General features: G+C 37.4%; 1 protein-coding gene across 4 annotated transcripts in view; it reads left to right on the top strand.

Annotated features, from left to right (window-relative positions):
* LOC127867645 (double-strand break repair protein MRE11-like) overlaps nt 1–11,632 on the top strand; it is a 28,236-nt gene continuing 16,604 nt past the window's right edge. The window contains exons 1-3 of one of the 4 annotated variants that reach the window (XM_052408958.1): nt 1–111; nt 3,380–4,403; nt 6,202–6,298. In XM_052408958.1, the coding sequence (XP_052264918.1) occupies nt 3,380–4,403; nt 6,202–6,298 (1,121 nt within the window). In that variant the 5' untranslated portion in view covers nt 1–111. Of the gene's footprint in view, nt 178–993; nt 1,048–2,992; nt 3,179–3,379; nt 4,404–6,201; nt 6,299–11,632 lie in introns of those variants that run through there. The other 3 variants (XM_052408959.1, XM_052408957.1, XM_052408960.1) reach the window with 3 other exon arrangements.

The following is an 11,632-nucleotide window of genomic DNA, read 5'->3' as shown; positions in this document are numbered from 1 at the left end:
CCCGAAAGCACTTAACATACGATAAAATCCAAACTTTACGAATGAACATCTTCCCGCGAAAGATCACGGTGCGACAGTAACTGTTAGCCGTTCAGTCGATTCGGTCTAAATGTTAGTATTTAACTGGGAAATAATGGTTTTGCAAACAAAATAGCGACAATTTTAATTTAACTAATTGTAAGTTAAAAAAAAATGGCTCAAATACATGGATGATAGGGATAGAACTATCTTCGATTCGACCATAATCTGTTTCGTACCAGTATGGTTGAATAACGCGTTTTAGAACATCGTTTCATTTCTATCTCATAAGTCTATATAATATCAGTGACGTAGATGTCTCTGATAATATTTTAATAATATAATATTGTCGATTTGATGTATTAAATGTATATCAGGCTTAAATGGTAAAAGTAGTAATATATTAATGTCTTGTGTGTACATACTTTTAACTGAAAGGGAAAGTAGAATATCATTTTGTGCATTACAAATGTGTTTTCATTTTATTGTTTGAAATAGTTGCATTATGTGTTTGCTTAAAAGCGGTTACAACTTAAAATATAAATAGAATTGTCTCAACAGGACAAAAGTAGATTTTTATTGATTGAAACTTGTACACAAAAATAATTTAATAAAATTATTGGACAAAAGAGAAAGTACATGTACATTTCTGTGGATAGTCATCTCATATGTGTCTGCATTTAAATAACTTATATGTTGAGAGAAATACAAAAATCATTGATTTGGCACGTATTGAATGCTCTTCTAAAAGCTTTAGTTTTCTAAGCTTCAGGTGATATGTTAACAGTTAACATTCAGTTGTATTTTAAATTTTGCATAAGAAGTGACTCCAATTCAAGTAATGTATTATATGAATCAAATTAAGGAGAAAGTTAAAATTCCATGCAAATCAAGTATTAGATGGATAGGGGGTAATACAGATTAACTTAGCCAAACATTTATACAGTTATAAAAAACTTACGTGTTTAGTCACAACTGTAATTTTTCCCAATGTCAAAGGCCCCTGCCGCCCTGGCCTTTCCCAAAACGGTGAGAAAAAAGGTAGCTTAGTGGACAGTCTTAAAAAAGGGTTGATTGCTGTTAAAAAAGAGCTGCATAGCAGTCTTCGAATTAGCCTATAAGCCCGTAGCCCGAGTGGATTCTTGGGACGGTCGGTAGATCATAAATGCATATTAAATAGCCCGACCAGTCGATTGAATATATTAGCGTAAAATAATAAACAAAGTGAAAAAAATACATGAACACCGGTCAGCCACTTAGGGTTAAAGACATAATCAATGGAAGTAGTCGGTACTAGTCGTTAGCCAATCAACACGTCTGAGTTCCACTCTAACAGAGACTCCGGAGATGGACTATTTTATTATTGATTTTTGATTGGTTAGCAGAAAGAAAAACAACTGACGTAAAATCTTCGCTACTTTCCGAAAATCGTACAAGTCAGCAAACGTTGCAAATGAAAATGTTCGAGTGATTGATAAGCAAAATAAAGCACTGCAATAGCATATATTTAAGCAATATGTTAACAAAATTATATATTTATTACGTATTTGCTAGGTAACTGGTTTTCATTTTTCTTGAATCATACGATATGCGCATTTGATTTTATGTGCAAAACACTTTAATATTCTCGGACTGCTTTTTTCGGATACAGTTTTGTTTTTGTCGATTTAAATTTATTTTTGACATTCTTTATGAAAATGTCTATAGAATGATGAATACACATGCGGTGATACGGATGTTATGATTTATAATATTTCGCATTGTTTTCACCAGAAATTGCAACTAGAAAGACTAAAAAAGTACAATAGGTTAGGGCTCAGGGCGCTAACAAAACTGTATGAAAATTGTTTCATGATTTAGGACAAATGTCCTGAAAAAACTGACCATTTAGCCATTTGAGGAAACCTGTCCTGAGGAAATTGGGGCCAATCTGAAACACTGAGATATGGAGATGTCCGGAGAGCATGCCTTTGCTGTTGTTATCAAAAATAAATAATACAGTCTGTTGAAAATGGGACAGGCAAATGTTTTTACTCATTAGAAGTTATTTCTGATTGGAAATGAATATTTTTGTTGCTCCGAGCCAAAAAAGTCATAAAATGTTTGTTAACCTTTTCGGGCTATTGAAACTGTCTTCGAGTATTAAAAATTCTATCTGATTAGCCCGAAGGGCTATTGGTCTAAAATATTTAGCGTGAAGACTGGCTTAGGGTGCAATGACAGGCCTTTTCTGCTCCATTTTGGGAAAACGCCACACTGGAAATTGGGAATTTCTCATCATGAAAAATCACATTTTGGGGGAAAAAAAAGCCAAACTGGCTCAAATGGGAAAAATAATCGCATGTAAATAGTGTTTCTTATTTTTCAAAGAAGCCATTAACTGGTAAATAACGACTATTTTGAAACCATATTATTAAAATTTTACAAAATATTATGATTGTTTGTGATAAGTGTACATTACCATGCCTATGTTAATAAAATATAAAATGGGCATAATGCATGCATGTTTAAGATTTTAGGACTGCTTTAATGCCTTAAAATATGAAGAATATCAAAGTTTTTTTATAACACAACTACTAACAAATGAATCAATCTATAATCAATTTCAGTTATATAAATCAAAAAAATAAATCTTATGTCGCATCTTATTGTTGAATTGCGAAAATCATTTATAATGATTTTCGTTTATAACTAGAAATATTTCGGTGCATTCTTATACGTACCTCATCCGATGTTCTTTGTTTCTCTTTTTGCTTGTTTAAAAGGGACAAAATTGTTGGCGTATTTTTCGAATCTTTTTGTCTTATTTTTGCAAAATAATATTTGCTGTGCGACGCAATTTTGATGATTAATAATTACATGCACAGTGTGCGCAGTATTGATCGATACAAAGCCAGGCTCAAAACAAGCGGGGTTTTCCCCAATGTTAAGTTTGCGATTTAGGTAACGTTATTTTGCGCATTTTTAGCTGCCGAAAAATAAATCAAATTTGGAAGTTGGAATTAGTTTGTTTTTTTCAATCTGGGAAAAAAACAACCAGATTTACATTGGGAATGGGGCCCATATTCGGACCCCTGGCATAGGGTGGAAAAGGCCTGTCAATGACAGTTTGACCAGTGACATATACAGCTCAGAACAGGTTATTTACTTGTGGTCTGAGGTGAGCACTTAAGTGCCTTTGGGCATCTTTTATTTTTGCTAAAATTTGTCTTAAAATGAGCACACTGTTTTATATAGACAACATGATCAGAATGGCTCTCTTATATATATTCCTTGGCTGAAAACATCAGGCAGTTTAAGCAAAATTATCATTTTTTTCTGTCATTCAACATTTTATCTATTCACCTGTTACATTTTCCAGATGGCTGACCAGGAAGAAGACATTCTGAAGATTCTGATTGCCACCGACAACCATCTGGGATATGCAGAGAAGGACCCAGTCCGAGGCAACGATTCCTTGGTGGCCTTTGAAGAAATCCTCGAAAATGCTCGTAAACATGAAGTGGATTTTGTGTTACTGGGTGGTGATTTATTTCACGAGAACAAGCCCTCCAGACGAATTATCCATGGAACAATGGCATTGTTTAGAAACTACTGCCTTGGTGATAAACCAGTACAGTTTGAAGTCTTAAGCGATCAGTCAAAGAATTTTGAACATTGTCAGTTTCCCGGGTTAAATTATGAAGACCCAAACTTGAATATAGCAATTCCTGTGTTTTCAATACATGGTAATCATGATGATCCTACAGGCCAGGGAAATCTATGTTCATTGGACCTTTTGCACACTGCCGGCTATGTGAACTATTTCGGGAAAACAAACTCTTTAGATAAAATACAGGTGAGTCCGTTGCTCTTTCAGAAAGGTTCAACTAAACTGGCTTTGTATGGACTGGGTTCAGTGAGGGATGAGCGGTTGCATAGAATTTTTCTGCACAAAAACGTGACAATGCTTAGACCAAAGGAAAACAAGGATGAATGGTTCAACATGTTTGTGATTCACCAGAATCGCTCAAAGCACGGTCCAACTAATCACATTCCAGAACAGTTTCTTGATGATTTTTTAGACCTTGTATTATGGGGACATGAACATGAGTGCCGTATTGAGGCAGAATGGAATAGTGTTCAGAATTTCTACGTAACACAGCCTGGAAGTAGCGTTGCAACATCGCTGAGTGAAGGAGAGACTGCGCCTAAATATTGCGGCTTGCTTCAAATCAAGGGGAAGGATTTTAAAATTGAAAAAATACGTCTTGAGACTGTAAGACAGTTTTACATGGAGGATATCGTGCTGAAGGATACAACATTAGACCCACTTGACCATGACATTGGAAAAAAGGTGGAGAGCTATTGTCAGAAACGAGTGGAGGCTTTACTGGAAAAAGCAGGTATGTATCTTTGAATTTTGCAGTTGCTGGTTACATATCATTTACTGTCTGCTTATGTCTACTCCGTGTTTCTTGCTAATCTTATTAGTTATTGTTTGTAAATTATTGATTAAGAAAACATATGGTACAATTTGAAGTTTGTCAAAAAATGTTTGTTTACTAAATCAATCATTTTTCTGATGCTAAATATCTATTTGGGTGGTTTATTGTTTGCTTGATTTTATAGCGAATATTCTGCTATATTCGCAAAGAAAAAAAAACTGTATATTTTCCAAAAATTCTAGTAAAGAAACTGTTCTAGAACAGTATGGTTCTGTATTTACCATAATAACGAGGCTAGATGATACCTTGTTAAATATTACCTCTGCATTTTTATGCTTCCCCAAAATTTATTTTGGGGGGAGCATATAGTGGCTGCTTCGTCTGTCCGTTTGTGCGTCCGTCCGTCCGAGCACAATTTATGTCCGGGCTATTTCTCGGCAACTAATGACTGGAATTCAATGAAACTTTATGGGAAGCTTCATTACCAAGAGGAGATGTGCATATTATCAGCGGGTTCTGGTCGGATGATTTTTCACAGAGTTATGGCCCTTTGAAATTTTCTATAAAAAAATTATTGTCCCCCCAACTACTGTGCCCTCAAGACGTTTCCTTTTATCTGAATATATAGTGCAATATTGTGACAAAAAAAAACTTTGAGGAGCATCACCCGTCTCTGACGGTTTCTTGTTAATAAACTGTATTAAATAATAAATAGTCAACGTTGGTCTGGCTCTAAATTTTTTAACAGACATCTGCCACAAGATTTTCTGTTGTAAATGTCTTGTGAGTTCTGAAGAAAGTAATGCTGTGTTTAAAGTGGGAACAAAACAGGCACAAATATGAAATACACTGTCAAATCATTTGTATTGTTGGCATGAAATTTTGTGGTTTAAAAAAAAACTTTTGATGGACACATAAATTCTTGTATTTTTGATTTTGGAAAAATAAGTGCAGTATTTGCGTCTGTCAATTTTGACGTGTTCCTTTTACCTGTCCGCAATAAATCGTTGTGGAAAGAGGGAGTCACTTGAAGGTGATGGGCCCTGTTAATCACATGCCAATTATTAACCAGGTTTTCCGAAGGAAAAAACTGGTTATTAGATTGGCGAATACGGGCGGGCTGGCTGGCTGGCGGGCGGGCGGAACAAGCTTGTCCGGGCCATAACTATGTCGTTCATTGTCAGATTTTAAAATCATTTGGCACATTTGTTCACCATCATTGGACGGTGTGTCGCGCGAAATAATTACGTCGATATCTCCAAGGTCAAGGTCACACTTTGAGTTCAAAGGTCAAAAATGGCCATAAATGAGCTTGTCCTGGCCATAACTATGTCATTCATTGTGAGATTTTAAAATCATTTGGCACATTTGTTCACCATCATGGGACGGTGTGTCGCACGAAAGAATCACGTCAATATCTCCAATGTCAAGGTCGCCACGACTAAAAATAGATTTTTTTAAAAAACAAACTTACAAAGGGGGTTAATTTTGTTTGTTCATTTCAAAAGTTCAGTTTGAGTTTTCTCCCTTTATCAGATTTTTTTTCACAATGAAAACCTGGTTTTGTGACAATTTTGTCCCTTGTCTAGATAGCTGTTTTGAGATGATAGTAACCGGCCATTGCAAATAGGTCGGTTACTTTGACAAATTTAAAGGTTGTTTTAGTTTCAACAACTGTTTGACTGGGATAAGAGTGAAAGATTTGTTTGCATTTGTTCAATTGTAATAATACTGAATGCTTTGAGTTTGTTTTTAGCGCAGGAGCACACAGGCAACAAAAAGCAGCCACGACAGCCCCTTATCCGTATACGAGTGGACTACTCAGGGGGCTTTGAACCCTTCAGTCAGCACAGGTACAATTGCCTTGTAATGAAACTCATGAATTGAATGGGAATTCTTTTTCGGGTGGATTAGGGTAGGGTCAAGGTCACTCAAAATTTAAAAAAGGTTTCTGCTCAATATTTATTGAAAATTGATACTTTTGTTTAGTTCTAAACTTTGATTCAGCTGGTATTTATTCTTGCACAGTATATTCTTGCACACTATGTATTTATTGAGTTTGAATTGTAATGGAAACAAAATGAAATATTTTTCTAGTGTTTAACAAGGGATATAGCATAGCAGAATAGCAGGGAGGGCCTCCTACCATTTTCTGCCCCAATCTTTGTTGTCACTTTTTAGCTCACCTGAGCACAACGTGCTCATGATGAGCTTTTGTGATCGCATTTTGTCCGTCGTGCGTCGTCAACATTTTGCCTTGTGAACACTCTAGAGGCCACATTTATTGTCTGATCTACATAAAATTTGGTCAGAACATTTGTCCCATTGATACCTCGACTGAGTTCGAAACTGGGTCATGCTGGGTCAAAAACTATGTAAAAAAAAAGAAAAACCTTGTGAACACTGTAGAAGTCACATTTGATGCCCAATCTTCATGTAACTTTGTCAAAATGTTTGTCTAAATGATATGTTGGTTGAGTTCAAAAATGGTTCTGGTCCGTTGAAAAACATGGCCGCCAGGGGGCGGGGCAGTATTCCTTATATGGCTATAGAGAAACCTTGTGAACACTCTAGAAGTCACGATTTTTGCCCAATCATCATGAAACTTGGTCAAAACATTGGTTTCATTGATATCTCGGACGAGTTCGAAAATGGTCCAGATCGGTGAAAAAACATAGCCGCCAGAGGGCGGGGCAGTTTTTCTTATATGGCTATAGTAAAACCTTGTTAACACTCTAGAGGCCACATTTATTGTCCAATCTTCATGAAATTTGGTCAGAAGATTGGTCTCAATGATATCTTGGTTGAGTTCGAAAATGGTTACGTTTGCTTGAAAAACATGGCTGCCAAGGGGCGGGGCATTTTTCCTTATATGGCTATAGTAAAACCTTGTGAACACTTTAGAGGCCACATTTATTGTCCAATCTTCATGAAATTCGGTCAGAAGATTGGTCTCAATGATATCTTGAATGAGTTCGAAAATGGTTACGTTTGCTTGAAAAACATGGCTGCCAAGGGGCGGGGCATTTTTCCTTATATGGCTATATATGGCTTTAGTAAAATCTTGTTAACACACTTGAGGCCACATTTATTGTCCGATCTTCATGAAACTCGGTCAAAAGATTCATCCCAATAATATCGTGGACGAGTTAAAAAATGATGCTGGTTGGTTGAAAAACATGGCCGCGAGGGGGCGGGGCATTTTTCCTTATATGGCTATAGTAAAACCTTTTTAACACTCTAGAGGCCACATTTATTTTCCTATCTTCATGAAACTTGGTCAGATGATTTGTCCCAATGATATCTTGGATGAGTTCGAAAATGGTTCCGGTTGGTGGAAAAACATGGCCGCCAAGGGTGCGTGGCATTTTTCCTTATATGGCTACAGTAAAACCCTGTTAACACTCTAAAAGTCATATTTATTGTACGATCATCATGAAACTTTGTCAGAAGATTTGTCCCAATTATATTTTGGACAAGTTCGAAATTGGTTCCAGTTGCTTGAAAAACATGGCCACCAGTGGGCGGGGCATTTTTCCTTATATGGACTTATGAATCTTCATGAAACTTTGTCAGTATATTTGTTTAAATGATATCTTGGATGTGTATGAAAATGGTTTTGGTCTGTTGAAAAATGTGGCTGCCAGGGTGTTCACAAGTCATGAAAGTTGGTAAAAACATTTTGTTCTAATGACATCTTGGGCTGCACAGAACAGGTCAGTTCCTTTGAATCTCAGGTGAGCGACTTTGGGCCTTTCAGACCCTCTTGTTTATGTGTCAATAGTCTGGAATACAAAAACACCAATTTTGTTATCCCCATGCTTTTTGAAAAGCGTGGGGATATTGTGGTTATCTCCGGCGTTTGTCTGTCCGTCCATCCTGGCCACTATCTCCTCCTACACTATAAGCACTAGAACCTTGAAACTTACACACATGGTAGCTATGAGCATATGTGCGACCCTGCACTATTTGGAATTTGATCTGACCCCAGGGTCAAAAGTTATGGGGGTTGGGGTGGGGCTGGGTCAGAGATTTTCCTGCGATTCGAAAAAGGCTCATAACTACGGTGTCCCTTCAGATATTGCTTTCATATTTGGTATGCATGTGTATCAAGACAACACCTATCCATGCGCATACAATTTTTTACCCCTGTGACCTTGACCTTGAACTTTGGGTCAGTTTTAAGGTTTTGAAATCTGCGACCATGATTCAAAAAAGGCTCATAACTACTGTGTCCCTTCAGATATTGCTTTCATATTTGGTATGCATGTGTATCTAGACACACCTATCCATGCGCACACAAATTTTTTATCCCTATGACCTGGAACTTGGGGTCAGTTTTCAGGTTTTGAAATCTGCAACTGCGATTCGAAAAAGGCTCACAACTAATCTGTCCCTTCAGATATTGCTTTCATATTTGGTATGCATGTGTATCTGGACAAGACCTTTCCATGCGCATACAATTTTTTACCCCTGTGACCTTGACCTTGAACTCGGGCCAGTTTTCAGGTTTTGAAATCTGCAACTGCGATTCGAAAAAGGCTCAACTACTGTGTCACTTCAGATATTGCTTTCATATTTGGTATGCATGTGTATCTGGACAAGACCTTTCCATTCGCATAAAATTGTTTACCCCTGTGACCTTTACCTTGAACTTTGGGTCAGTTTTCAGGTTTCGAAATATGTGACCGTGATTCGAAAAAGGCTCATAACTACTGTGTCCCTTCAGATATTGCTTTCATATTTGGTATGCATGTGTATCTAGACAACACCTATCCATGTGCACACAATGTTTTACCCTTATGACCTTGACCTTGAACTTTGGGTCAGTTTTCATGTTTCGAAATATTCGACCGCGATTCGAAAAAGGCTCATATCTACTTAAGATATTGCTTTCATATTTGGTATGCATGTGTATCTTGACAACACATTTCCATGGACATAAAAAAAATTACGCCTGTGACTTGAACTTTGGGCCAGTTTTCAGGTTTTGAAATCTGCCACCGCCATTCAAAAAGGGCTCATAACTTCTGTGTCCCTTCAGATATTTCTTTCATATTTGGTAAGCATGTGTATCTGGACAACACCTTTCCATGCGCATAAAATTTTTGACCCCTGTGACCTTGACCGTGAACTTGAGGTCAGCGTTCAGGTTTCGAAATCTGCGACTGCGATTTGAAAAAGACTCATACATGTACCTGCTGTGTCCCTTCAGATATTGCTTTCATATTTGGTATGCATGTGTATCTGGACAAGACCTTTCCATGCGCATGAAATTTTCGACCACTGTGACCTTGACCTTGAACTTAGGGTCAGCGTTTATATTTTGAAATCTATTACAGTTGAAACCCGATGGCTCGAACTCGTCTAGACCGGCAACAATAGTTCGAGCCATCCGGAATTTGAGCCATCAGATTTCTTATAAACTTTTGTTAACGAACAAGTCTGCAGTACAATTTCACCTCCAGTTGAAGAGTACACATATTGCTTAAACTCCGTACTACTTCGCACTACTTACTGCTTTTGAATTCATAAGTTAATAAGAAAAAAATATATACTTCATACTTTAATTTATGAATATTTTAAAACAGTTACAAATACAATTAACAAATAGCATTTAGTAAATATCAGCACGTTTTAGCGTAGCACATTTTAAGGTAACACAGAGCACTAAAGAACAAAACACGCATCAGCAATATATACACATTATTTACATACGAATCATCACTACATTCCAATATTTTTTTATATTTTTTTGAAGAATGACATTATGTCCGTCTGTGTTGCGTTCCGTAGCTGTCTTCGAGAATCGAAGCTTTTTAGCGATTTAGTCGTTGCAGCCATTATGATAAAGCATTTACAAGAACACCAGCTCTTACACAAAATGTCATCTTTTACTCAAATCAATTAACGATTGAGTCGATGACATGTTGGCAAACAGGTGTTAAATCAATTATTGCGTGCCTTTAATCAGGCAGTCATAATCGATTAAAATTTTATGCGGCCGGTGTTCAATCAATTTGTGCGTGCCTTTAATCAAGCGGTCATAATCCAATAACACTTTTTGGGACCGAAGCGAGTTCGAGCCATCCGAACAAAAGAACATGTGAAAACTGTAGACGGGACTGTGAAAACAGTTCGAGCCATCCGATAATTCGAGCCAAGCGAGTTCGAGCCATCCGACAAAATTGTATATGAATATATAGGCATACAAAATCAGTGCTTTGATGCGAGTTCGAGCCAACTGGAAATTCGAGCCAAGCGAGTTCGAGCCATCAGGTTTCGACTGTATGTGGTTATCTCCTCCGTCTGTCTGTCCGTCCGTCCTGGCCACTATCTCCTCCTACACTATAAGCACTAGAACCTTGAAACTTACACACATGGTAGCTACAGTGAACTATTTAGAATTTTGATCTGACCCTTGGGTCAAAAGTTATGGGGGTTGGGGTGGGGCCGGGTCAGAGATTTTCACTCATTTTTTTAGGTGATTTTACATTAACTTCTTCATTTCTACACCCATTTACAGGGATATAGCATAGCAGAATAGCAGGGAGGGCCTCCTACCATTTTCTGCCCCAATCTTTGTTGTCACTTTTTAGCTCACCTGAGCACAACATGCTCATGATGAGCTTTTGTGATCGCCTTTTGTCCGTCGTGCGTCGTCAACATTTTGCCTTGTGAACACTCTAGAGGCCACATTTATTGTCTGATCTACATAAAATTTGGTCAGAACATTTGTCCCATTGATACCTCGACTGAGTTCGAAACTGGGTCATGCTGGGTCAAAAACTATGTAAAAAAAAAGAAAAACCTTGTGAACACTGTAGAAGTCACATTTGATGCCCAATCTTCATGTAACTTTGTCAAAATGTTTGTCTAAATGATATGTTGGTTGAGTTCAAAAATGGTTCTGGTCCGTTGAAAAACATGGCCGCCAGGGGGCGGGGCAGTATTCCTTATATGGCTATAGAGAAACCTTGTGAACACTCTAGAAGTCACGATTTTTGCCCAATCATCATGAAACTTGGTCAAAACATTGGTTTCATTGATATCTCGGACGAGTTCGAAAATGGTCCAGATCGGTGAAAAAACATGGCCGCCAGAGGGCGGGGCAGTTTTTCTTATATGGCTATAGTAAAACCTTGTTAACACTCTAGAGGCCACATTTATTGTCCAATCTTCATGAA

Source organism: Dreissena polymorpha, chromosome 2, assembly GCF_020536995.1.
Source record: "Dreissena polymorpha isolate Duluth1 chromosome 2, UMN_Dpol_1.0, whole genome shotgun sequence".
Taxonomy (NCBI): Eukaryota; Metazoa; Mollusca; class Bivalvia; order Myida; family Dreissenidae; genus Dreissena; species Dreissena polymorpha.
This window is presented reverse-complemented; position numbering and strand designations above follow the sequence as displayed.